The 22,773-nt window shown below is 42.6% G+C and overlaps 3 protein-coding genes across 18 annotated transcripts in view; 1 reads left to right on the forward strand and 2 right to left on the reverse strand.

Annotated features, from left to right (window-relative positions):
- The window catches only part of ZFYVE26 (zinc finger FYVE-type containing 26), a 44,297-nt gene extending 36,277 nt beyond the window's left edge, over positions 1-8,020 (reverse strand). For 3 of the 6 annotated variants that reach the window (XM_085224981.1, XM_085224982.1, XM_085224985.1), the window contains exons 1-8: positions 7,514-7,742; positions 6,567-6,645; positions 5,652-5,741; positions 4,503-5,052; positions 3,391-3,521; positions 2,425-2,589; positions 1,158-1,246; positions 704-864 (exon numbers count right to left, since the gene is read on the reverse strand). In XM_085224981.1, the coding sequence (XP_085081107.1) occupies positions 704-864; positions 1,158-1,246; positions 2,425-2,589; positions 3,391-3,521; positions 4,503-5,052; positions 5,652-5,741; positions 6,567-6,645; positions 7,514-7,704 (1,456 nt within the window). In that variant the 5' untranslated portion in view covers positions 7,705-7,742. Of the gene's footprint in view, positions 1-703; positions 865-1,157; positions 1,247-2,424; positions 2,590-3,390; positions 3,522-4,502; positions 5,053-5,651; positions 5,742-6,566; positions 6,646-7,513; positions 7,743-7,904 lie in introns of those variants that run through there. The other 3 variants (XM_010711549.4, XM_085224984.1, XM_085224983.1) reach the window with 3 other exon arrangements.
- Positions 7,970-14,231, forward strand: LOC100550133 (galectin-related protein A-like). Of its 10 annotated transcripts, none has more exons than XM_085225004.1 (6): positions 8,121-8,260; positions 8,564-8,585; positions 9,561-9,637; positions 11,138-11,226; positions 11,953-12,127; positions 12,485-14,231. In XM_085225004.1, the coding sequence occupies exons 3-6, from the start codon at positions 9,611-9,613 to the stop codon at positions 12,626-12,628; spliced, it is 435 nt and encodes a 144-aa protein (XP_085081130.1). In that variant the 5' UTR covers positions 8,121-8,260; positions 8,564-8,585; positions 9,561-9,610; the 3' UTR covers positions 12,629-14,231. The 10 variants fall into 10 exon arrangements, with proteins under 10 accessions (XP_085081129.1, XP_085081130.1, XP_085081123.1 ...); XM_085224997.1 differs by lacking the exon at positions 8,121-8,260 and adding an exon at positions 8,269-8,470; XM_085224998.1 differs by lacking the exon at positions 8,121-8,260 and adding an exon at positions 8,269-8,444.
- Positions 13,762-22,770, reverse strand: PLEK2 (pleckstrin 2). Of its 2 annotated transcripts, XM_010711550.4 has the most exons (9): positions 22,575-22,764; positions 20,317-20,481; positions 19,177-19,358; positions 18,366-18,457; positions 17,865-18,052; positions 17,396-17,497; positions 16,402-16,485; positions 15,033-15,111; positions 13,762-14,425 (listed from the first exon to the last, which is right to left on the reverse strand). In XM_010711550.4, exons 1-9 carry the CDS (start codon positions 22,623-22,625, stop codon positions 14,298-14,300), a joined length of 1,071 nt encoding a protein of 356 aa, XP_010709852.1. In that variant the 5' UTR covers positions 22,626-22,764; the 3' UTR covers positions 13,762-14,297. The 2 variants fall into 2 exon arrangements, with proteins under 2 accessions (XP_010709852.1, XP_085081114.1); XM_085224988.1 differs by lacking the exons at positions 13,762-14,425; positions 15,033-15,111 and adding an exon at positions 15,118-16,299 and having other exon boundaries at positions 22,575-22,770.
- Between the last annotated feature and the right edge of the window lie 3 nt (positions 22,771-22,773).

The following is a 22,773-nucleotide window of genomic DNA, read 5'->3' on the forward strand; positions in this document are numbered from 1 at the left end:
TCTAAGTGAACTGATGTGACCAGCAATATCAGGTAATTCTAGGCACCGAACTGGGATGTGGGAAAATGATAGGAAAGAGGGACATAAAGACAGCCTGAAGGTAAATAGGTAAATCTTAAGATTTAGTAAAATTTAATTGTAAAAGGAAGCAAAAAAGAAAACAACATTTCATATCTTTTACAAGTGAAGATGTTACAGCATGAGACACTGCCAATTTCATATGGTTTTGTCCTTCGGTTTTAAATTGAAGTACAGAGATAGCTGAAATTCAAAACACACTGTTCAAGCCATGTTTGTTATACAACATGTAAGCAACAGTGAATAAAAAAAAAATAGTTTCAGAATTCACTCAGCTTTAAGTAACAAAAGAGGAAGGTCATTATATAATTTTTCTGAAACAAGATGTAAAAAATGCATATAAATTTCCGAGCATGTGCAAAATCCTACTACCTTGAAAAAATTCGTACAAAGGTGTGTCCTTGTGAGATTAAAGAGATCTCACAGCTCCTTCCCAGGAGACAGTTTAGTCTCCTAAAGGATTCTAAGCTGATTTCCACATGATCTCTAGTTTTAGTCTCTAAAAGAATCAATAAACAATATCTTCCTTATTTACAGAAATAAGTCAAAAGAACAGACTCTTCCTGGCAGAAATACTGAGCAGGACCAGGGGTTTTCCTGAGTTCTCTTTATTCTACTCATTTACCCTGCAACTGTTGGTCTCTAGGAGGAACTTTTTGAAGCAGCTCAATAACATCCTCTTCATTTAGAGTCAGAAGATTAGTGAGGTGGTGAAGAGAGTATATCGCAGTGTGGCAATCCAGACTGTGCAAGTGTTGCAAAAGAACCTTTCTTGGGATAGTAATACTGCAAGAGAGAACAAATAAAGAGGTGACATAGATTTAGGTCCTTCCTTCTACCATGTTTAAAGATATACTTCCCCCTCTAATTTGCATTCAACCAAATTACAGCAGTTAGGAAGTTAGACAAATAATGTAAGTAGCGCCCACAAAGTATTTTCAAGAGCTTGGCTTATGCAGATACCAGGAGATGAGTAGCTGGTATTTACAGAAGAGAGCACAATTTCTACTTGTATATAACAGTGACTAACAGGCAGGCAGCTTTAGCAAGACAGTTTGGAAAAAGTTCTTCTACTTCACCTGTTTTGCTTTATGCACCATTCAAGAACTTCCACTTGAGCCCAGAGCCCATCACAGAAATCTTTTAGTACTGAATCATTGCACAAATCCTAAATAGAAAGACAAACAAAAGAATCCCTTTACAACAAATCCTCTAATCCAACAGCAGAAACAAGCTCGTGTCACAGATGGGGGTTCATAAGACTCCTACCCAGGGGTAGCTTTCAAGTGCAGAAAATTGCCAGTTTTATTACAAAGGCAGGAAGAAGAAAAAAAGCTACTCTGAAGGAACATTAAAATCCATCAGCCTCCACACAATTCACTTACAGACCACGCAAACATGAATTCACTGCTTTTCAAGGTTAGCCTTCAAAAACAAAGCTAATGCTTCTTAAAACACACCTTGACCTCTAGAATTAATTACATAGCACTCACTCTCCTTTTCCACGTGCTCTTCTACTGCAGATGCCTACCTGTTAAAACCAGATTCAAGGCATTCATTTTGCAGAGGCTACTGAATAAATGTTAGATTGTAACTTCCTTGAAGCAGTATCATACTAGACCTGCCCTTAAGATCCAGCAGTGCAGGGCTCCCTTCATCACCTCTGTCACTCATGTCACTTGTCTACAAAGCAAACATCACCTGAACTGCACCTACATCCTCAGATTTAGAACTGTCAGTCTTCATCAAAGAGGAAGACTATTAAACGAAGAGGTTATTTCAATCACAGGTCCTGTGACTGATCACCTTATTTTGAGAAGGGGTAAGGGAAATTTCCAAGCTCCCTTGTTACAGGTTACTTCTCACTTTACTTCCGACTACAATCAATCTCCATCCAGAAACTATTCACTAGATGAAATAACACTGATCAAATGTCCTTTGGCTCTTCTCAAAACTAGCCAACAACTGTCACCGTCTGTCTTATGTTGACAGCAAAGGGCTGAACAGCTTGTGCAAGATAAACTTTCAAGATCACCTGCACAATCATACACCTATCGCAGCTGAGGAGTAACAAGAAGAGCATCCAACTGCATTACTTACATACAACTGTAGCATCTTAATTTTTCCTCAACTTCCCTTTTGAGAAAGATTGGAAATTCTTTATTTTTCTTTATTTAAAGAAAATCTGCAACTCAGATTCTCACAATTTGAGGTTGTAAATTTTTCTTGCAAATCACAGGAAAATTTAAAACAAACAAACACAGAAATTCAACTAACAACCTAAGTACACAAACTGGATTCAATGGATTCAGACTGGGACACTGTCCCTTGCTTTCTGTTGATTACCTGAGTTTTGTGAAGAGTCCACAGCAATGTTTTTGCTGATTCCAAGCTTTGACAGTGAGTCCATCCTAGCAATACCAGAAGGCGGCTGAGGGGGTTGAATTCTCTCCTCAATAAGCTGCTCAGGCCTGAGAAGTCTTCTCTTTTCAGCAAAGCTAATGCTGTCACCTAGAAAACAAAGGGAAGAAGCATTTATCTTCCCAAGATGTAAAGATTCATAATACTTAATGGGTTATGTAAGTAAGAAGTCATTTCAACATTATCTTCACTAAAATAGAGAAGCTCTGCATCTGAAACTTTCCTAAAGGAAACCTTGTATTTCACAAGCCATCAAGTTACTTTTCCATAAAACTGGAGGAAAAAAAACATCATTTCAAATGCTTGCTTTCTGTGGACTATGTCTCTGTCAAGAGCATTACATAAGAAACTTGAGTGAGCATCTTATCTAGAAATACAACTACATTCAACTCGAATAGCTTAAATCCACATTTGAACAGTTACCACCTACCTGGATGCTATTGCTTCAATGTAAATATGCTCAAATAACTTAAATCTTACCAGAGCATCTTTTGTAAGAACTCAACACTCTTTAAAACACAAAATTTTACCTTGCCAACTCCTGAGTTTCACTGCCCCAGCTATCAGCATCAGAAAAGCTAACCAATCAGACCCAGGCCACGGAGTAAATCAACAGGCATAACAAACAAAAATGGAAAATGTGACTTCTTAAAATCTGAAGATCTAAGATTTGATCTGCATGCAGATGTGCTTTTCCAAAAATCTCACTGAAGGCTTTGAGTTCATCATACAACTAGAAGTAGGGGAGTTATCATCAGTCAACTCCGTGTTCTTATAAGTTGTGAATCCTAATAAACACTATTTGAAAAAAACTCTTCTGGGCAACACCAGATAAAAGGACTGACTTTAGGGAGAACCCCACTGGCAACTAAATGTTTTTTTTGGCCATACCAGAATCTGTTCCAGGAAGTGCTTGCTACTGCTCAAGCAGTAGAAATATGCTGTCTTCCATGAAGAAGCCTCTTTGTGATCTGAAAACAAATTCATCATGGTTCGCTCTGTATCCAGCTGCTCAGATGATCCTAAAAAATATCACAGGATTACCTACCAGTATAGATAGAGCAGAATCTTTAAAAGAAGCATAGTTGCTGTTAATTTAAACTGATGAACCCTCAACATTTCCTTGAATACTGTTTTATGTTAACTGTTAAGATGCTCAGATGCTGTTACTGGATCACGAGAAAATCAAGGAAGGAAGTAGTATGGTAAAAAAAGAAATAGGATGGATAGGAAAACAGGATACTGGACAGTTGTGAACATAGCAGAAGCCTGTACAGCACACAGGTTGCTTGCACTAGCTCAGGTCATAACGCATTTCTTTCTCCTGTTATTCAAATCTTACCTATACGTTGCATGAATTCCCACTTCTGTCCTGAGACACTATGCTGCTCGCAGGGCCTAGCAAAGCCTTGTCTTAGACCAGTGCAAAGTGAAAATTCAATTGCTTCCACTAAGAAGGAATGGGATCACATATCTATTTCTCTGCCCTACAAGGAAGCCCTATCTGTAGTTATTACCAGACATGCCAATCTGCCACACCACACCAGCCTGAACATCTCTTCAGCAATCTGTATTATTGAAAGAAAACAAATTGGCCTGAAATAAAACATCCTCCAACACTGTTCACCACAGGCTGGAATTGAACCAATAAGAATTTTACATACACGTGGAATGCCAATTTTCTACAAGCAATTTTTTTTTTTTTTTTTTTTAAAGAAAACTTCAACAGAGAAACACTCAAGAAATTAAAACAGAGCACAATATGGGGTGGTAAAGAAAACGCTCAGACAGAAGAGCCATACAGATTGCAGAAATGTAGGAAGAGACCCAGTATTCCTATGTCAGATCCTTGCTTCAAGTCATTTTAGCATCATCTTTTACAGGACTTCACAGCTTGTAAGTAAAGGCACCTCAGCAAGAGCACGGCCTGATTCCTTGTCTGTTTAATGCCTAAATAGGATTGTTAAACAAGAAACCACAATAATGAAAGAAGAAAAACAAACCTTTTCCTATTGATTTTGATACCAGAAATTTTTCTCTTGTTTTATCTACGAGAATACTGCTATATAGGTTTAACAGACCACGGCTCCGCTTCCTCAGCATACAGCTTAGTAGCTTCTCCTCCCTCAGTGGGCTTCCCTCAGCCCAGCATACATCCAAGAGCTCCCTGAATAGGTGTTGCAGTTCATCAGCCTGGTGTTCCACCTCAAAAGTCACCATACTGAGAACAGAATAAATTATATCTACTAGTTCTCGTTGATCTAGCTCTGAAATCTCAGAACCGCACTGAAGCCTCTGCAGAGATTTCAAGGAGTCACGAAGAAATTCCACAAAGATGTTTTGCAGAGAGCAGTACTGCTGGATTGAAGGGCTGTGTGTGTCTTGTTCCTCCTGGAAGAACTCCAGCAGGACCTGTGCCCTCTGTGGAGCTCGTAACAAAAGCTTTCGGAGAGCAGAAACAACATCCAAACTGAACCTCTGAGAACAGCCCTCTCTTCTTTTCATGTCTGCAGCATGTCTGTTCTGGGTGCACACATACGCTTGAAACAGCTCCTGACAGGGAAAGAATAGAAAATTACACCTTCTGGACTCCATAGATAATATGATTATTTTTTTTAATGCAAATAGGATACACTTGAAAGCAAGACGATAAATCAATTTGGAAACATGACATTAACTAGCTAATTCAGTAATTGGAGTCTACATTATCCAGTAGTCCCCCTAGAAGAGTGGATATGCTTAAATACATAACAAAATGTAACTAAACCTATAATACACAACTACACTACACTCACTGGTCATATGCTCATAAGTAAGTTTACACCAATGTCTTAGTACACACCAGCAGCTCCTATGGGATGGCAGATGCACTACCCTCTTCTACCTCTTAGCAAAATGAGAACGCTACAAGGTAAGTCCACAATGCCCTTATTTTTTATTTTCTTTTGCTGGATCAAAAGATAACTATCCATTATTACACCCCTGAAAGAAATTGCAATGAAGTTGATGAATCTCATACTTCTGTGCAACAATAAGGACAGAAGTGCAATCTACTACAATCTTGGAGGTTAGACGGAAATATACACAAAACTGTTAAGGTTGTACATTCCGCATAACTGACAAGAAGCAGCCAGATATGCTAGGCAGCTCACCTTGAGGACTTCTTCAGAGACATCTTTCTGCAATTCTTCCAAAAACAATAAAAATTCTGTTTCTCTCTGAAGAACAACAGGTACAGTTTTCTGAAACAGTAAAAGAGAATGTGGAAAATATTAACCAACATAAGCTTTATTTATCTGTACTATCATAACTGAATCTTAGCTATTTCATTAACTTTTAAGGCAGACAAATATCTCTCTGAAGAAACTTAACTCTCAATTGAAGACTATTCCACATCTAGAATGTGCTGCTGCACCAGTGGATTCCACTGGAATAGGAGACAAATATAACTTCCCCAGGAATTACAATATCATCAATTTAGCAGTGACAAGAACAAGTGAATTTAAAATGGAAAAAACAAAAAAACAAAAAACCCCACACGCCACCAAAAACACATACATGACCACACTACCCAGCGTATGCAAATAAAGACAAATAAGGAAAAAGACTAGTTTCTCTTTCACTCATGAAGCAGGTCACATCTGTCATTCTGAAAAGAGCAAAGCACATGTTAAACTCCCACAGCATCAAAAGCTAATAAAGAATTCTCTGATTCCTGAACTATTTCTTCATTTAGGTAAGAAAGGTGCTACACAAATGCAGAACTTGACAGACTCAAGCCTTTCTGGTTACAGGAATACTCAGTGATAAAAAAAAACAATTTCTATTACCCAAGGAAAAAACAACAACAACAACAAAAAACCCTACTTTTTAATTTCCAACACACAGAAGAGAAAGTCACTTTCAAAGATTAACAGTTGTTTCTTGAGAAGTTTGGTAAAAGAAAAACCAATAGACCAGCTACCCTGAAAGCTTGATTCCATGAACAGCAGGAAAAGCTACTGTTACAAACAAGTAACAAGGAAAACACTCCACATTTGGAAGACAGCTAGAACTAACTTCTGTACCTGATTCCTTGCAAGCCATTTTTCCAGCACAAGAAGCCAAAGCCATGCAGCTCTCCATGGGCTGCAGTTCTGTCCACATCTGTAGAAGCAATAAACATGGATATATCAGACTATACAACGTCATTCCCTTTTCTCAGATCATGGAAAACAGTTAGAGTTTACTTTTATTTTTTTATTTCTTTATGCCTTCTAATGACTAAATTTTTGAAGACTCTAGCAGGAAAAGAATACAGAGAACACAGAACATTAACATTACTTACACAGTCGCTCAATTATTTCTGCTGTGTAAATAACTGCTTTTGGATCTGTGAGAAACCAATACTGTTGCCATAGTTCTCTCCTTCAAAACAATGAAATGTATTTCTGGTCTAAAGTTCAGTCTGTAGAACCCACTTTCAGTGCTTCAGCAGATTTCTCTGAAATCTGACTGTTTGCCAAGCTGCTATTTCCTGTCCCATCTAGTTCTAGCCCCCAAAATGAAGCAAACTCTTATATCACAGCAGCACAAGCGTAGCTGTCTATCCTAATTAAAGTTAATCTACTATACTGATTAAACAAACAAAAAGCCTTCTAACTTGCATCAGCTTTTCACAAGCTCCAGTACTTATACAGACATTTCCAAGTTAGTATTCGAAGCCGGCACTGTCAAAGGAACTAAGAAAAGAAAACAGAAAAAAAAAAGATAGCATAGCAGCCTTTCCCAGAACCTTTACCGTTGCACAAACCTTAACGTGAAGTATGACCACGTACTCGTTGAGCAAAACGGCACTAAGCTTTAACCCTCCCGAGGATAGCAGCACACCCTGCAGCGCTAGAAAGGCACCGTTCCTCTGAACCAAATGCCTGGACACATCCGACACGCCTCAGAGCAGAAGCCCGCACTACGCCCCACGTCCCGCCGGCCTCCCGCAGCCAGCAGCCGTCGGACGCAGAACGGCACTCCTTACCCGGCCGCCCGCGGACAGGCCACCAGCGCCTCCAGGATGGTCTCCACCTTCCCGGGGCCGTCGCCCCGCCACCGGCCCAGCTGTGGCACGCAGGCCTGCGCCAACTCCCAGCGCCCGCTCCGCACGCATTCACAGAAGAACCCGAAGAGCCGCTCCAGAGAGGCCGCTTCTTCCTCGCCGAAGGGATGCATCCTCCCGGCACCTGGCCAGGGGACACGCGGAGCGATGCCGGGAGGCCCCAGGTCTCCGCTTCACACGGAGCCGACGCCAGCCCTCGGGGCCTCCCGCCGCGCCGATGGGGGATTAAACCGCTACAGAGCCCCGCGGGGCACTCCCGCCGCCCCCCGCCTCTCAGCGCGGAGCGGCCGGGCAATCCCCCCGTTAGCGTTACCTGACGGGGCGGGGGCTGCAGCGGCACCGGCTCTACCAAAGCACCGCTACTGCCGCCGCCATCTTGGGAGGAGCCTCAGCTGACCGCGCCGCCGGGCGGGCACGGGGAGGCGCACGCTCATTGGCCGGGCCGGGACAGAAGGTAAACAAGCCGCCATCTTTCTTTGGGGAGCCGGGCGGTGCCTAAGGGCCCCGGGCAGCGCTAGCCCCGCCCTCCCCCGTAAGCGCGCCCATCCCCATCCACGGGTACGCCCCGCGCCCTCCTCTGACAGCCGCTCCGATTGGCTTCCGCGGGAAGCTCCGCCCCCTCAGCGAGCCGTTCTGCCGAGCTTCCCGGCAGGTGGGCGGTGCCGCGCGGTACGTGCGTGTTACGTACTGTGTGTGTGCCTGTGCGCGCGCGTGTGTAGGGAGGTTTGGGGTTAGAGCTGTTCGGTCGGAAGGGGCCTTGAAGTATCCCTTGAAGTATCAACCGCGTTGCCTCAGAGCTAAGCAAAAGTTACAGCTAATGATGTAGGGGGCTGACAGGTACAGCTGCGGCTGGGTGTGTATTTACAGAGGGGAATATTTGTGAGTAAACGCACACGGGGTAAAAATAACTATACGTTTTGATGCCGTTTCTGTCCTTACTCAAAGGAGTAAATATGTGATACGTCCTTACAGGATGAAAGGCGTGCACTGAGAGGTACGTATGTGTGTGTGCGCATACCGCTGTGTGCACGGCTCTCTGCTGCCCTCTGTAGCACGTGTTCTCCTTTGAAAGAGGGCTGGAGTGGAAGAAAAAATGTATTTTACAAGAAGACGCAATGCTTGTGTGTACTACGTAGGTCATTCCAAAAGTAATTTATTTCCATGGAAGCTCCAGCAGGTAAAAAGCACAATAACACCATTTGATCGAGCAAATTCTCAGCTACAAAACACTATTTTTCAACACACTTACTACCATTCACTGTGCATTTTTACCAGTGATGAACAAGAGCCAGCATGCTGCACATGTAAAAATCTGCATGGCCATCTGGAACATAGTTTATCTATCACATCGCTGTCACCGCTGCTGAAATGCACCACCCACCACCTCCCTGTGCTCACATCCACTCTTTGGTCTCCATAAATGTTCAGCAAGTGCTAATGAATGGGTGCCATTTATTCTGCATGGGGATGGATTCAGTGCCACACTTTTGGTTCATATACTCTTCCATGTCAGACGCCGTTTTGACAGACTGCCCCTCTGCTGTCATCTGTCACATGATGATAAAATGTAACAGACTACTGGTGGGAAGTTTCAGCCTCTACTGCAGTACCACCAACATCTTCCTTTGACATCGTGGGCCAACATCACAAACAGGAGGGATTAATTTCAGAGCAGCTTCGTATATTTGTATAAACAAATGCAGTGTCTTGCAATACACACGCCAATATCTACTTCTACAATACGTACACACAGACACAAAGGATATGCCTGGCCCTCCATGTGGGTGGCAGGGTGCTCCATGCTGCTGCTCACTCCCTTGGCTGTGGTGCGCCCAGGCGTGCAGGCTGTGACTCAGCTGCTTGCTGGGTGGTGTCCAGATACTGCTCAGCAGAGATAACTCACCCCCTCTCCTGACATCCTCCCTTTATTCTGGGCTTTTTGTTTGTTTTTGTCATCACACGAGAAAAGCTCCTCCAGGAACGCCTGCAGCAGAAAGCAGTGTGTACGACACAGCAGTGATGACAGAGAAGGAGAGGTGTCCCAAAGTAAGTGAGCAAAGGGGTCCCCAGGGCTCCTGAATGGAAAATAGGGGAAGGGGGCCATATCCCTGCACACACACCTGTAAACTGCAAGGTGCTGCAGGAGCTTGTGCTGCTGCTGCCTAGTGGCATCTTGAGTATTTCTCACCTGTACTGACAGCTCGGCTTTGGCTGAGTGACCGCATGTAGACAGCTGTGCTCCTGAGCTGATTTCATGCTGGAAGAGCTGGAAATGTTAAGACCTTATGGTTATGGTTTGATCTATTCTAGTTTGATCCCATATGCCTTTATTGACTGTGCTTCCTATGGTGCAGCAGTGTGCCAACTATTTTTCAACCTGTACTTTCAGTTTGGGGTAACATCTTGCACAGGCAATAAAGGAATTGTGATGTGACACAGGACCTGTGTGATGATGAAGTTCATTTAGCCTCTACTAGCTAGTCTGAAATTGCTTTCTCCAATTTGATTTTAAGTATCTCCTTACAGCCGCTCTCCTTACTTGAGGAGCTGCTCCTAACCTAAAAATATCAGGTGGCTAATACTTTGCATTTGTTATGAGGATTCATAACACACTTATTGAGTCACCTGCCCAGCTCTGCAAGGGTAAATGTACATTGTTAACAATCATCAGTAGTGGTAGTGGTGTCACTTTTGAAGGGATTTTTTTCATTCATTTCTTCCAACATTGGCATTGTTAGGAGCTAGGGGTTTATTAATGCATCTAAGATGTGGTAAATGTTGACTGGATGTAAATATCAAGAAGGGAAAAAGAACAGCTTAAGGTCATCTTAGCAAAAGATATAGCTAGTATACTGAAACTAGGAAATGCAGTATAGGTGAAATGCTTTCTATCTTGAATTTGTGTTCCCATTAAGTAAGCTAGCATTCAATAATTCAAAATTCTAACATTGGACATATTTTCCAATCATCTGAATTTGAAAACATATGTGAAATACCCATAGCAATGTACACTTGAATGGAAGGCCATGTGTTTCCATGCAAATGTAGTGGTTCTAATAGCCAAACTACTAAATCATATATATATTGTGCAAGTCTTCTAGAAGAAAATGAAGTTTTTCTTTGGAACACTGGAATAACGAAGCGCGTTGTTATCTGTAAGAGTGTCTGTTGTGCATTGGCTTGGAAAATTATCAGTGTTACGCAAACTGCTAATAACACTTAGTGTTTCACAGCAGCTTCTCTCCAACTGCGATGTACACAGGGTGATTACATGCTACAGCATAATACTCCAAATGCCCCCATTACTTTCTTTTGCAAGTTCTCACTTAGTTTTCCTTGCCAACCATTGCCTCTATTAGTTTCTCCAATGACCCTTGAAGCAGCCAGAGAATTACTTGGAACAAGTACATGTAGTTCTGGTCTTCCAGGGAGTTTGCAACTAGAGTGAATGGGAGAAATGCAGTTCCACCCAAATTCTCTTTTACAGACAAAAATACAATAAAACGATCAGAGGTGACCAACTGCAGTTTCCCCTCTTCTCTGTAGGCGGAGCAGTATGTTGGTGAGATTAAAGGTGGACTGAGACCTGCCATGAGACTCACTGTCATAGGAATGGTACCTTCCAACCCCAAGAGGTAGGTAAAGAGGCTGATGGAGAGGTCATCCATATCGTATACTCTTATCTGTATTAAATTCAAAAGATTTTTTTTTAGTGTCTTTGGAAGGAAGAAAGTAATACAGATTCACAGTTTATATCTCTATTTAATTTTCCTGCTCCTAGGTTTAGATGAGAAAGTGGAGCAACAATTCACTGTTAGAACTTTCTGACTGCTCTACCGCCATTTTCTACTCCTTGCCTTTATCTAACATGAACTAGAGGGGGTGAACAAATGACATTTCTCTCCTAGGAACAGGTTCAACTCAGGACCTGTATCTAGGCTGTCTGCTGGTGACTGGAATCAAAACCACTTGAAAAATAGCAGTTTTGGCACAGGAAGTGAATGTGCATTGCTTTGTTTAATCTAGATGACAGCAACTGTGCTATCATTACTTTTTTTTCATATTTGGCAATCAATTCCAGCACTTCTATTGGTGAAATGTTAGAATTCAGTCACTCACCAATACTTGTTTTACTTCACTCACAAGAGACAGAAGACAAAATCAGAACTTATTAGTGTCCTTCTAGAAACTGGAAGTGAGAGAAAGCATGGCCTACTCTCAGCCTTTTCTGCAGCTTCTAAGTCTGTGAGCAGTCTCTTTAGCAGTCCCATCTTTCAAGACTTAAACAGTTATCTGTAGTCTTTATAGACGTTTGCTGTGCTCCACACTCCCTTTTACATTGCCATTTAATTGTTTTCTAGCTTTTCAGTGACTCTGCTCTGTGATCCAATGGATGCAAACAAAGATGTTGGGATGATATTCACAGTTAACTTTAGCGAGAAGTCCATCACACGAAATGCACGAATTGATGGGAAGTGGGGGATAGAAGAGAAGAATATACCCTACTTCCCATTTATAGCAGGGGACACATTTAAGGTAATTTTGGGAGTACTATAAATAGGGTGGAGGGGAGAAGGGCTGAGAGCTGTGTGACTAACTACTGAAATTGCTGGGTTAACAACACTGATATATTCTCATATGGCACAGAACAACAGTTCAAGCCCTTGCAGGAGAGATTCATTTATTCCTCTAGTTCTACAGAAAGAGCTCTTTATAAAGAGTTTTTTACTGTATTACTTTAGCATAGAGTAGATTATTTATTAGAGGCATTTCAGAGGAACTGGTAGAATTTGTGCTTCATCGTCCCTATTACACAGGGGTTCTAAGTTCACACTGGTGAAATCAGCTCAGCTGCTGGCCTATAACACCCTCCCCTGTCCTTTTCCATTGCAGATGGAGCTCTTATGTGAACATCAGCAAATAAAGGTCTTGCTTGATGGACGGCAGCTCTGTGACTTCACTCACCGCATTCAGCCCCTGAACCTGGTGAAAGCTTTGCAGATCACAGGCGATGTCAAGCTTACCAAAGTGGCTTAAAAAAAAGAGTTCATAATATTACCAGGGGACGGAGACAAATGCACTTTCTTCTGTCTGAGAAATGTTTTATCTTTTTCTCCTCACTGATGTTGGAGAATGGGAACTGTCTTTTTTCATTTGCTGATGAAATACACTTTTTTTTCCTCATCCATGTTCAAAAATTGCAGAGATATGGCTGGTCCAGCTAAATCAGAAGCCCTATCCTTAAATACTTGCTTGGTCTCCAAAATTAGAAGACTTTTGATGGTAGGTAGTGTTTCATATCCTCATGGTTCCCTAGCCCTTCAGGCAAGCCAGCTAATGGAGCTCAGTCCTTTGTGGTGGCTGTTAGTCTTGTGACTAGAATTGAGTGGTGTGCAGGCAGTGGGACTAAGAAAGGAGAAGTGGGAAATATCTTTGGAAGTGAATAAGAGAGTCTGGAGGGTCCCAACAAGGCTCATGTTATCAGGAGGGAACTGCTTGTCCAGGAATCTCCGAACAATCAGCACAAAGCTATATGTGTTTCATAGTACACAGTAGTGGATGCCTTATCACCATTCCTATCTGTTGCAAGTAGAGTTCTCAGGAACTGAAAGGTTTCAACAGCTGTGGATTTCACAGTCCTCTCTGGACCAGTCCTATGTAGTTATATCTGTAGCTGAAACTGCATCATCCATTTTTGCATATGATTAAAACTGTCTTTGCTAGCAAACTTCTTTACCAGCTTTTGTAAATATTTGAATGCATGCGTATGTTGTGCTGCTATTTCATTGCTGTAGATTTAGAAAAGAGTCCCAAATATATGGCTGTTATAATAAATGTACAAATATGAAAGAGGTGGTTCTGTGGATAGAGGACTACCAAATTCCTTTGTGACTTTAGGGACGATCTATAGCGTTCTGTCTTTAGAGTGGTTTAGTGACTGCGGAATCTGTCAGATACAGCTACTCAGATAACAGAAATCTTATAAAAATAGCACATCAGCAGATTGGTTGGATGTTTCAATCATCTCATATATTCAGTTCTACTCTGCCATACAGACAGTTTCTCACTTTCCATAGTACTATAAGTTTAAGGTCTATGAAACCATTATTTTCACTTATTCCTACTGATCTCTCAGAAACATGGTATCTAAAAAGCACAAGAGAGTCGAATGCACTGAACTTTTTTTAATGATGTATTTTTAATGATACCAGAGCTAAACTTGAGCAAGGTTTTGTCACAGTGTGGCAGACTCAGACACCAGGGTCTTTCATGACTGTGACTCAGTTCATTCACCTTGATTCAGTCCGTCTGAAATAGTTAAGTTTATAAGCCCCTTTATAAAGGAGAAAGGAGCAAGACATTTTTGCTTTAGAATAAAGCACAGTCTGGATCTGTCAGATGTAGACTGAATACTCGTAAAAGAGATTCTTTTTCTTCCATCTTGAAAGATGTAAAGTCCTTGTAAAGTGTCATTTATTTGTAACCACTTGTTGTTCTTTGTTGCTTGGTTAGACCATAAGGTCTTCCAGATCTGTGTGATCCTAGCCACCTGGGATTCTGATCTGACAGGAATTGCCAGGTGCTATGACAATACACGTAACAAAAATATAATGTCTAAGGAAAAAAAACAAACAACCATCACTCCCAGACAAAGAGAGCAGGGAACTTGGTCACAAGTTTGACGCTGACATGGAGTCCGTCTTATTCATGTCAGTGGTTTGATTGCCTCAATCCATTCTGTTCGCTCTGCCTTGGAGCTGGCCTGGATATAATAATGAATGTCTTTCTTGGTGATTATTTTGAAGAGGTTGCCTTGCACATTGCCCTTCACACCTACAGAGAAAAAAAAAAAAGTGACAGGTCAGGAAAGTGCACAGAGAACAGCTTTTGCAGCAGGTGAAAATTTCTGATATGGAAGAATTTTAATTTAGTGAATTAAGGTGTCAGATCTCTCCATTTCATTACCGATAAGACAGCTAAAGCCATTCTGTCTCTGCTAAATCTGGATTCTAGCAGATCCAAATGAGAAGACACATTAAAAAAAAAAAAAAAAAAGACAGCATCAGGGGTTTCTTCAAGATTTTGAGTTCAGTAACATCCAAAAAGGCATTTCCTCTTTAGCTGTTAACTCTGGAATAATAATGCATTCCTTGAGACTCTCTCATGCATCACCTAAATAAGTTTAAAAGTCCATTAAAAAAGGAACTCTCAATGTATGCAGAAACAATTAAAAACAAAACAAAACAGAACAAACAACAACATCTCCTCTGCCCAGCCCAGCTGTATGGGGATTCCTGATGGCACAGTTTCTCTCCCTTGCAAAGGGAGGAGAAAGGCTAGCCCGTGTTTGTACAGCCAGCCAAACAACAAACCACTCCCAGCGACTGTAATGTTATCACATAAGAACATATGTAGCAAAGTCTAGAGGCTCACTCTTTACCTGCTGGGACTCCATTGTCCTCCAGAGCTGAGACAAGACAGCCACGAAGAGAAAATCCACCTACTGGTCTGTTCTCTTCCTGATAATAATCAATCAAACAAACAAAAACACAAACAAAAACAACAAATACAACACAAGAGATAAGACTTAGCTGCAAAGTACCATAATTAGAATCATTTCCCAGAGCACATCAATTATTTTATGGAGGTAGGGATGCAACACCAGTCTTTCTGGATACAAAACATTCAAGTCATAAAAATCAGAACATGTAATTTGGTACATTACTATTTTGTTTCAGCCTCAGACATTTCTCTGCTATAGCTGAGAACAGTGGAGACTAATTTAAAAGCACTAAAGGCAGGTTAACAATCACATTTCAAACTTATGCAGCTTTATCAATAACAACCCATATTAAAACAAACAAAAAATATCTTTATTTTTAAAGATTTTGGTTTTTAGTTTGCAGCTTTTCACTGAGCTTCTATGGAAAAAAAATTGTTTTCCTTTGTAAGATGAAAGGATCTTAAGCCTGAACTTCAGACTCTGCAGTCTGATTTTATAGCATTGCAAAGGCAAGCTGCAATGTAAACAAATGAATGACAAGAAAAAAAAGCAACTAACCAAAAGAAACAAAAAACAACCCCCCCCTCCCCACATACATCAAAAGAAAAGGAGGGGGAAAAAAAAAAAAAAAAAAAAGGTGAACCAGATCCATAAAATCTATAACTGTTACTCCATTTGTTTTCTTTATAAATCACATAGAACATTCCTATACATGTTCATCTTAGTATTCTGATGGGCTTTGTGGTACCCTGTGTGTCGGGACTGATGGATCCACATGCCCTTCTGGCTCACTCTCTCTTCAGTGGTTACATCCATGAAGATAAAGTGATAAACTTCCCTGTTCCTTGAGCAAATTTAAATCTGAGTGGCAGAAATTCCTGTAAATACTTTGAGATGAAGGGAACCCTATTCAAGGATGTAAAAAGAACAGGGGAAATCCCAGTGTTGCTCTCAAATGATGGAATGCCAGTCCAAAAAGACTACAGCCCAGGAAGAATCCCTGCAGGAACATTGTCACAGACTGTGTGTGTACAGCAAAAGAGTAACCCCAAGGTTGCTGCCCTACATCTAAGGCAAAGAAATCTCAATGGAGAAAAGGTAGGCAGGGGACGTAGGGACAGAGAATCATACAGGGACAACTCCAAAGGTAAGGCCAGTGAGGCCTTACTCCCCAGGAGATCAACAGAAGAATCCAGGAGGAGATCTGGGAGAGAGAAATATTTACAACATAATTGTGTTGTATTTTCATTATGATATTTAGGTCTGCAAGAGGATTTCTGAAGGTATCAACTCCCCACTCACATACCTTGGTGGGGTCATAGTAGTGCAGGAAAGCAGGATCGGCTCTCAGAACAAATTTCCTCACCTTCCAGTTTTTCCTCTTGTGTCCCTACAAAATGGGAGAATTAATGTTACTGCCAGGACATACATCCTGCAATGACCATTTTCCTGCAGGCTGCTTGGGCAGCCTTAATAGGTGCTGAAAAACAGATGTTTTGCGGCCAACAGAGAAAAAAACTTTTCTGACATCTTAATAACTCCCAGGATTTTCAGCTTAACCTCCTTCTTATTCCTTATTCATATTCCTCTTTAATATTTTCTTGTTCCTTTCTTGTGCTGAGAACTGAGAAAGAAGAGTGAAAGGACCAAGAGACTACATAACCAGCTCCCGCTCTTCTAATTTGATGTGACTGTGCAGTGCAGGTGGGGATCCCTCTGTGGCTGGCTGTGTTCTGCTGTGAACCAGAGGGATTGGTCCTCATCTTGCTCACAGCTAATGTCCCATAAGCAATTACCATGGACACCTGTAATTGTGCCTGGAAAAAAAATAGGGAACACCCCTCCTAGAGCATGTGTGAGTGTCTGAGTGACTGCTCTTAAGTTAATGTCCACTTCATGCAGAAACCAAATTGCTCAGCTTTGAAATTCAGCCATGGTCCCCAGAATACTGTGGCTGCTTGAAAAATCCCCATAGGATGGGTTAAACCAGAGGAACAGTGAATGCACTTGGTGTGACTATAACAGCTCTGGTGGAATTTGTGTGGGACTATTGATTGTTGCTTTATGCCTTTCAGTATATACTCAGCACATACGGAATATCCAATTAATCCTGCCAGAGCAGCAAGTTCAATAACTCATATATTTATAACCAGATACTCTCCACTTCATGATGGTAGGCAAGATCTACTCTGCGGGACAAAACTCCACTGCCATGCTCGTGTAATGCATTCATTCTCCACTGAGCTGTACCAGCTGTCCTTTTTCTTGCTTCCCAGTGATAGTTCAAAGACTGTATTTACCTGTTTCACTAAGTATCCTTGCTTCACAATTGTGCCACTTAATTCGGAGATGTTAAATTGTAGCTCTTCCTTGGAATTGAGCATTTTTTTACCGGTCTCGGCCTGCAAGTACAGAATAGATGGTTTCACATTTGTTTTTCATCTAAATACACTCTTAAGTACAAGATTCTGCATTTTATCTACTTTTAGCTACCATTTCCCAAGCAAATTCTGCTCTACACCCTTTTTAATACCAAATTACTTGATATGTAGATCTCTCTGTATCCCTGCAGTTGTTTGTTTCCAGCAAAAATTCCAGTACTAAATGTCTGAAAGCCCGAAGTTTCTCCTTCTTTTTGTTTTCACACCTGCATGTTTTGCCTATGGGTGCATGTTGTGCACGTCCCCTGTCCCCTTTACCACTGCCCCAAATCAAGCACATGACAAAGGGCAGAGGAATTTGGCAGCCATTGGCAGCCGCATCACTTACAAACATGTACAGTGCAGTAGAGTCATCGAGGAACTGCTCAGAGAGGTCACTGTAGCGCGTGGCCCCGGTGCTGCGTGCCCCCACGGGCTTGGTGAAGTTCTCTTCCATCAGCATGGAGGCCAGGGTGACAGCCTCAAACCGAGACACGGCAAAGCTGTTGGAGATGAGCCAATCCACCAGAGCGGAACCTGTGGGGAGAAAGGCAGCTCTCAGATCAAGGGAACGTGCTCTTCCAAGGGCGGATAAATGGTCTTCTGCCTTACAAGCCTTCCTTTGCTGAAACACTTTGGGATCATCACAAAGGCTGTCAGTGAAAGGTAAGGGTGACAAAAGTGAGGGGTCCTCTGTGTGCTTCCATATATCCAATGAGCAAGAGAAAAAAGACGTTGGACAATTCAACTGCATCAGTACCTTCAACTGGGCCGTAACTGATCCCATTATGAATGCAGTGCTGTATCTCCCTTGTCCCTGCAACATGTCAAGGTGAGGCAGCAGGCATACCTGTGAAGGTCTCTTTGTATCTGTTGCCTTGCTCCACATTGAGGGTCAGCTTAATTCCAGTACTGCTGTCACGCATTTTATCCACTATGTGGCTGTAAAAGAGTAAGCAGGACAAAGTTACATAAATAGAAAGATGGGCAGAAATTGTCACATGCTTCTGTCTGTGCTTAGTATGCCCTGAAGATTACCAGCACAAAGCTGTGAAACAACCTACATACCTCTCTGACCCTTAGTGCTAAGTATGGTGTAGCAAAACTTTATTCTCCCAATGCAGAGCACTAAGCAGGATGCCTTATAATGTGTCCTTCATTTTAAAGCACTTCAAATTAAGCCAGAGACAAATTACATATACTTTCTCAACACAAATTGAATTAATGCCGTTTTTCTGTACCCTAATAGAAATTCTTGTTTAATATGGTGTACCCTAAAAATCCTAGCCTGGACTATGGCTGTCAGCTCTGAGAGCTTACCATCATGGCATGCACAAAGTCATCTCTCAGTCTTTCTGTGATGTTACAACTTGCAAGACAACAGATCACCCCAGCCTGAATATCTCTGCAGCTGAGTAGCCTTAAAGCCAGCAGTGACGTGCCTGTGCAGAACCTCCATACATCCAAAAATTAGGAAGAAGTGCATTCCCATGCCTTGGCTATAGTGTGTGCAAACCCAGGAGGGAGCAGCCAATGTAGACCCTCCTGGTGATGAAGGAGCAGATCTGTGCTGAGAGAAGCTTCCCTTCACCGTCCCATCCAGTTGCTCAGGTTCTTTGCAGAGTACAGCAACAGTGGAAGAAGAAACCATGAACACTTACTGGAGGCTGATGTTCTCTAGCAGTTTGAAAGAGTTCTTCATTCTGTGAAGCTCTTGCACCTGCACTGGGTGACCAGCATGAATAGCTCCAGTGATGTCCAAAGCCCAAGAGTCTCGCTCTTCTCTAGAGCAACATTCAAGGAAATAGTCTGTGTTGGTTTTTGTCTTTAGTTTGATAAGTAACTGCAAAGAGAGAAGTGCAAAGCAGTAACAGTGTTTAGCTTTTGTTCTTCACTTGCATTTTGCTTCTTTTACCACCGGTCCAACTAGAAGAAATTGGTGTGTTACGGCATCCCAGCTGGGTATTAGCAAGAAACTATTGACCTGAAGGATGCTGGGCACAGCTCTGTTTTGGGGAGAGAGAACTTTTTTCCCCCCTAAATCCCTGAGTTTTCAGTTACAAGCATCATTTGCGTGCATGGAGCACAAGCTTGGAAGAAAATACATCACCCAGATTCCAGAGTACATAGCAGCATTCTGCTGACCACAGAGCCTTCACATCCAGATCTCTGGTTTCTGAGCAATTACAGACTCTCCCTAGGCTCACTCTGTCACGAGAAAGGCTGGAATAGTAAACAGTTTACAGAGTCATTTCCTTCTGGCCCCGCTCTGGAGAGGTCTGTGTGACAGCCACCCACTGATGAGCAGAGAAACACGGGAAGCACTTTCCCTTCCACAGCCTTTCTGCTGGAAGCTTTCCACAGCAGTGAAGTCCCACTGAATGGAAAAGGGAATCTGAATTGGCCAGGAGCACTCCATGGAGACAGCTGGGTTTAGGGCAATTACTGAGGTGATGAGCTGCCATTTTTTCCCAGTCCTCCTCAGGTTTTGTTGAACTGCTTATGTCCACTGTTTGCACACTCAGACTGATGCATTTGTTCCAGTGTGTACAGGAGAGACTTTGTTTTGATGAATGTGCCCAAGATTTGAGCAGAAGGGATGACAAAGACACAGGGAAAGAGTTAATTTCTAACCCTGGTTACATTGCAAATGGCTGTTTGCTTTTGGCTGCACCTACTCCTGGAAATATATACCTCAGTGATATGGTTGCAACAGTGAAAGAAATCAAGAGGAGGGGAAAGATAAGGGAGAAATTAGAAAGTCGGTGTCATTGAGGAGGGATACATGTTTCCACCCATACCGGTCTGTTTTCGTATTCCAGACATGGACAAGTAATAGTGCAGCCATCCAAAAGGATCCTGCCCTTTGGAGAAGATTCCTTCTTGCCTCCTTCAAGTTTGTAATACAGCAGCTTATCCTGTAGCAGAACGAACCATCTTACTTTCCAGTTATGCACAATATGTCCCTAGAGGGGAAGAAATACACATATTAACACAAGCATCGGAAAAATGATTTTTTCCTTCTTTTTTGTGAAATACAATAAATCAACAACAAACTGAACAGAACCATGAGAAGCTGTTGTGAGTCCTGTTCTCCCTAAAATACATATACTTAGTAACGAAATAACACAGCTCCATCTACACAAAAATCACAGAGTGATTGTAGAAATGTGACTTGCCTATTCCTTGCATCCCTTCATGTTGCTACCTCAGCCTCCCAGGCTGAAACACTCCCTGTGCTGCCGTTTCCTGCAAAGGAGTTTTTCTCTTTACTAGCAAAAGACTGATTGAAGGCTGCTGTCAGATGCATTCTAGGTTATACAGAATAAAATACTTCCTTTTTCCTCACCGTAAATAGCCTCCAGCTGCCTTTTGCCCAAGTGCATAGCAGAGCATGATGAGTGAGGTGGGGTACCAGCAGGCTCAGTTCGCTCTGCGGGTCAGGCCCAGCCAGGAGCTGGCTGCCTTTCTGTGAGTGAGGGAGCACCATGGACTGTAGGCAAAGTGCCAGGCATAGGAAGCTCTGGGGCTGGGAGAAGTAGGCACTGCCAGGAGGAAGGAATATGCAAGGTCCGGTCGTGACAAGAATCAAACCCCTTTAACTTGCTAGGAGTGAAGGAGAAGCTCAGTAATTTCCAATAAAGGAAGCGTAACAAGTCTCTAAAATCTAAAAGCACATTAGATCTTATGTTTTTGAGTCTATACTAAACACAGTCTATCTAGCTTGGTTTTGTTCTTCCCTTCACCTTCTTCACAGTCTTTCTCGCCTGTTGCAAATGCCCTTGGCTATCTTTCCTTTGTTAACACTCTTTCCTTCTTGGAGATTTCCTCTTTTTCAGGAGGTGGTATTTCTCTTTTTCTTTAACCTTGCCTGACTCTCATGTATTTTACTTTGGAAGTACAGAACATTACAATACTTAATTCAATCATTTTTAACTCATCAAGCCTTTCTCCTTGTATCTACTCCATTCTCCTTAAGAAATCTTCTTCCGTTACCTGATCACATCCCCCCCCTTTTTTTTTCTCTGAATCTCCTCCCATTCTTGTTCCCTCATCCCTCAATTTCCCTTATTCATCCTCTCTCTGGTCTCTTTCCTATCCAATTTCACAGACTTTTGGTAGTTTCAGCTCAGCATGCTGACAGTGCCATATTCCTCTCACAGATACAGTGTCTTTCTTTCCCATCCCAAATCCAATAGCCATGTAAGAGCCACAGAGCGCGACCATAGCCTGGAGACAAGAGCAGGAGCTGGGATTGCTCCTCCTGCTCCGTGGAAGGGGTACTGAGGAGCAGCTCAGACCGCACGTGGCCCGCAGCTGTCCCACCAGCAGAGATCCTGGCAAGGTATACCGCCGTGTTAGCACCAGAAGTGCTGACACGTAGTGCAGAAAAGCATTTCCTAAGGCGTGGCAAAGCTTTGAACAAACCTTTGAATTGCACTTGGATTGCGCAAAGACCGTATTAGTCACTGAGCCTTTGTTCTGAAGGCTACTCAGTGCCCCCTGGTGTCCCTGCCATGGCTGACTCGGTTCTGTGAAGAGAAGTACTGGGAAAGGCTGAAACCTGTCACACTGTCCAGTTGTTTTCTCATCTCTTACACTGGAACCTCTAGTTGTAGAAGAAAGTACCTGCTTAAGACGCATTCCTACATTTGTATTGCTCTCATTCTCTTACAAAAGGACAATCTGTTCCCCATCCTCCCATACGGAACAGCAAACCCTGCTCAGGGCCCGCTAAAGAAGGCACAAGATGTGTGAGGAGACTGTCCAACACCTCCGTCCAGCCTTCCCATGGCCACTTCCCTGCTGCCACGTAACCTTTGCCAGGCAATATTTCTGTGTGCTCTTTGCAGAGGTGTGCCCAATTTTCTGATAACTGAGCCATGCTGATAGCTCCCTCCCCTCCGGGCTAACCTAGCACAAGGAACTCGCAGGAGGGCAGTCAGTGCCTGCGGGTCCTGCAGCTCCCCAGTGGAGCCTTCAAACCCACACCAACAGGCTCCTGAGAGGCTGCTTTTCCCTATGGAGGGAACAGCGTGAAGAAGGCCACAGCACCTACCCTCTTGACAAGGAAGCCTTCCTTCAGGACTCCAGTGGTCTCCTCCATCATGGCCCACAAAGAGCAGATCTTCCTGCTGAGAAGCACCCAGGCCCTGGCAGCCCGTTCCTCTGCACACCTGGAGCTGAGGAGAGCTCATTTTTCTCCGTGACCCTCCTCCTCCACTGTGACGTATGCTCCCATCCCTTATTTCTCACTT

This window comes from Meleagris gallopavo, chromosome 5 (genome assembly GCF_905368555.1).
Source record: "Meleagris gallopavo chromosome 5, MGAL_WU_HG_1.1, whole genome shotgun sequence".
NCBI classification, from domain to species: Eukaryota; Metazoa; Chordata; class Aves; order Galliformes; family Phasianidae; genus Meleagris; species Meleagris gallopavo.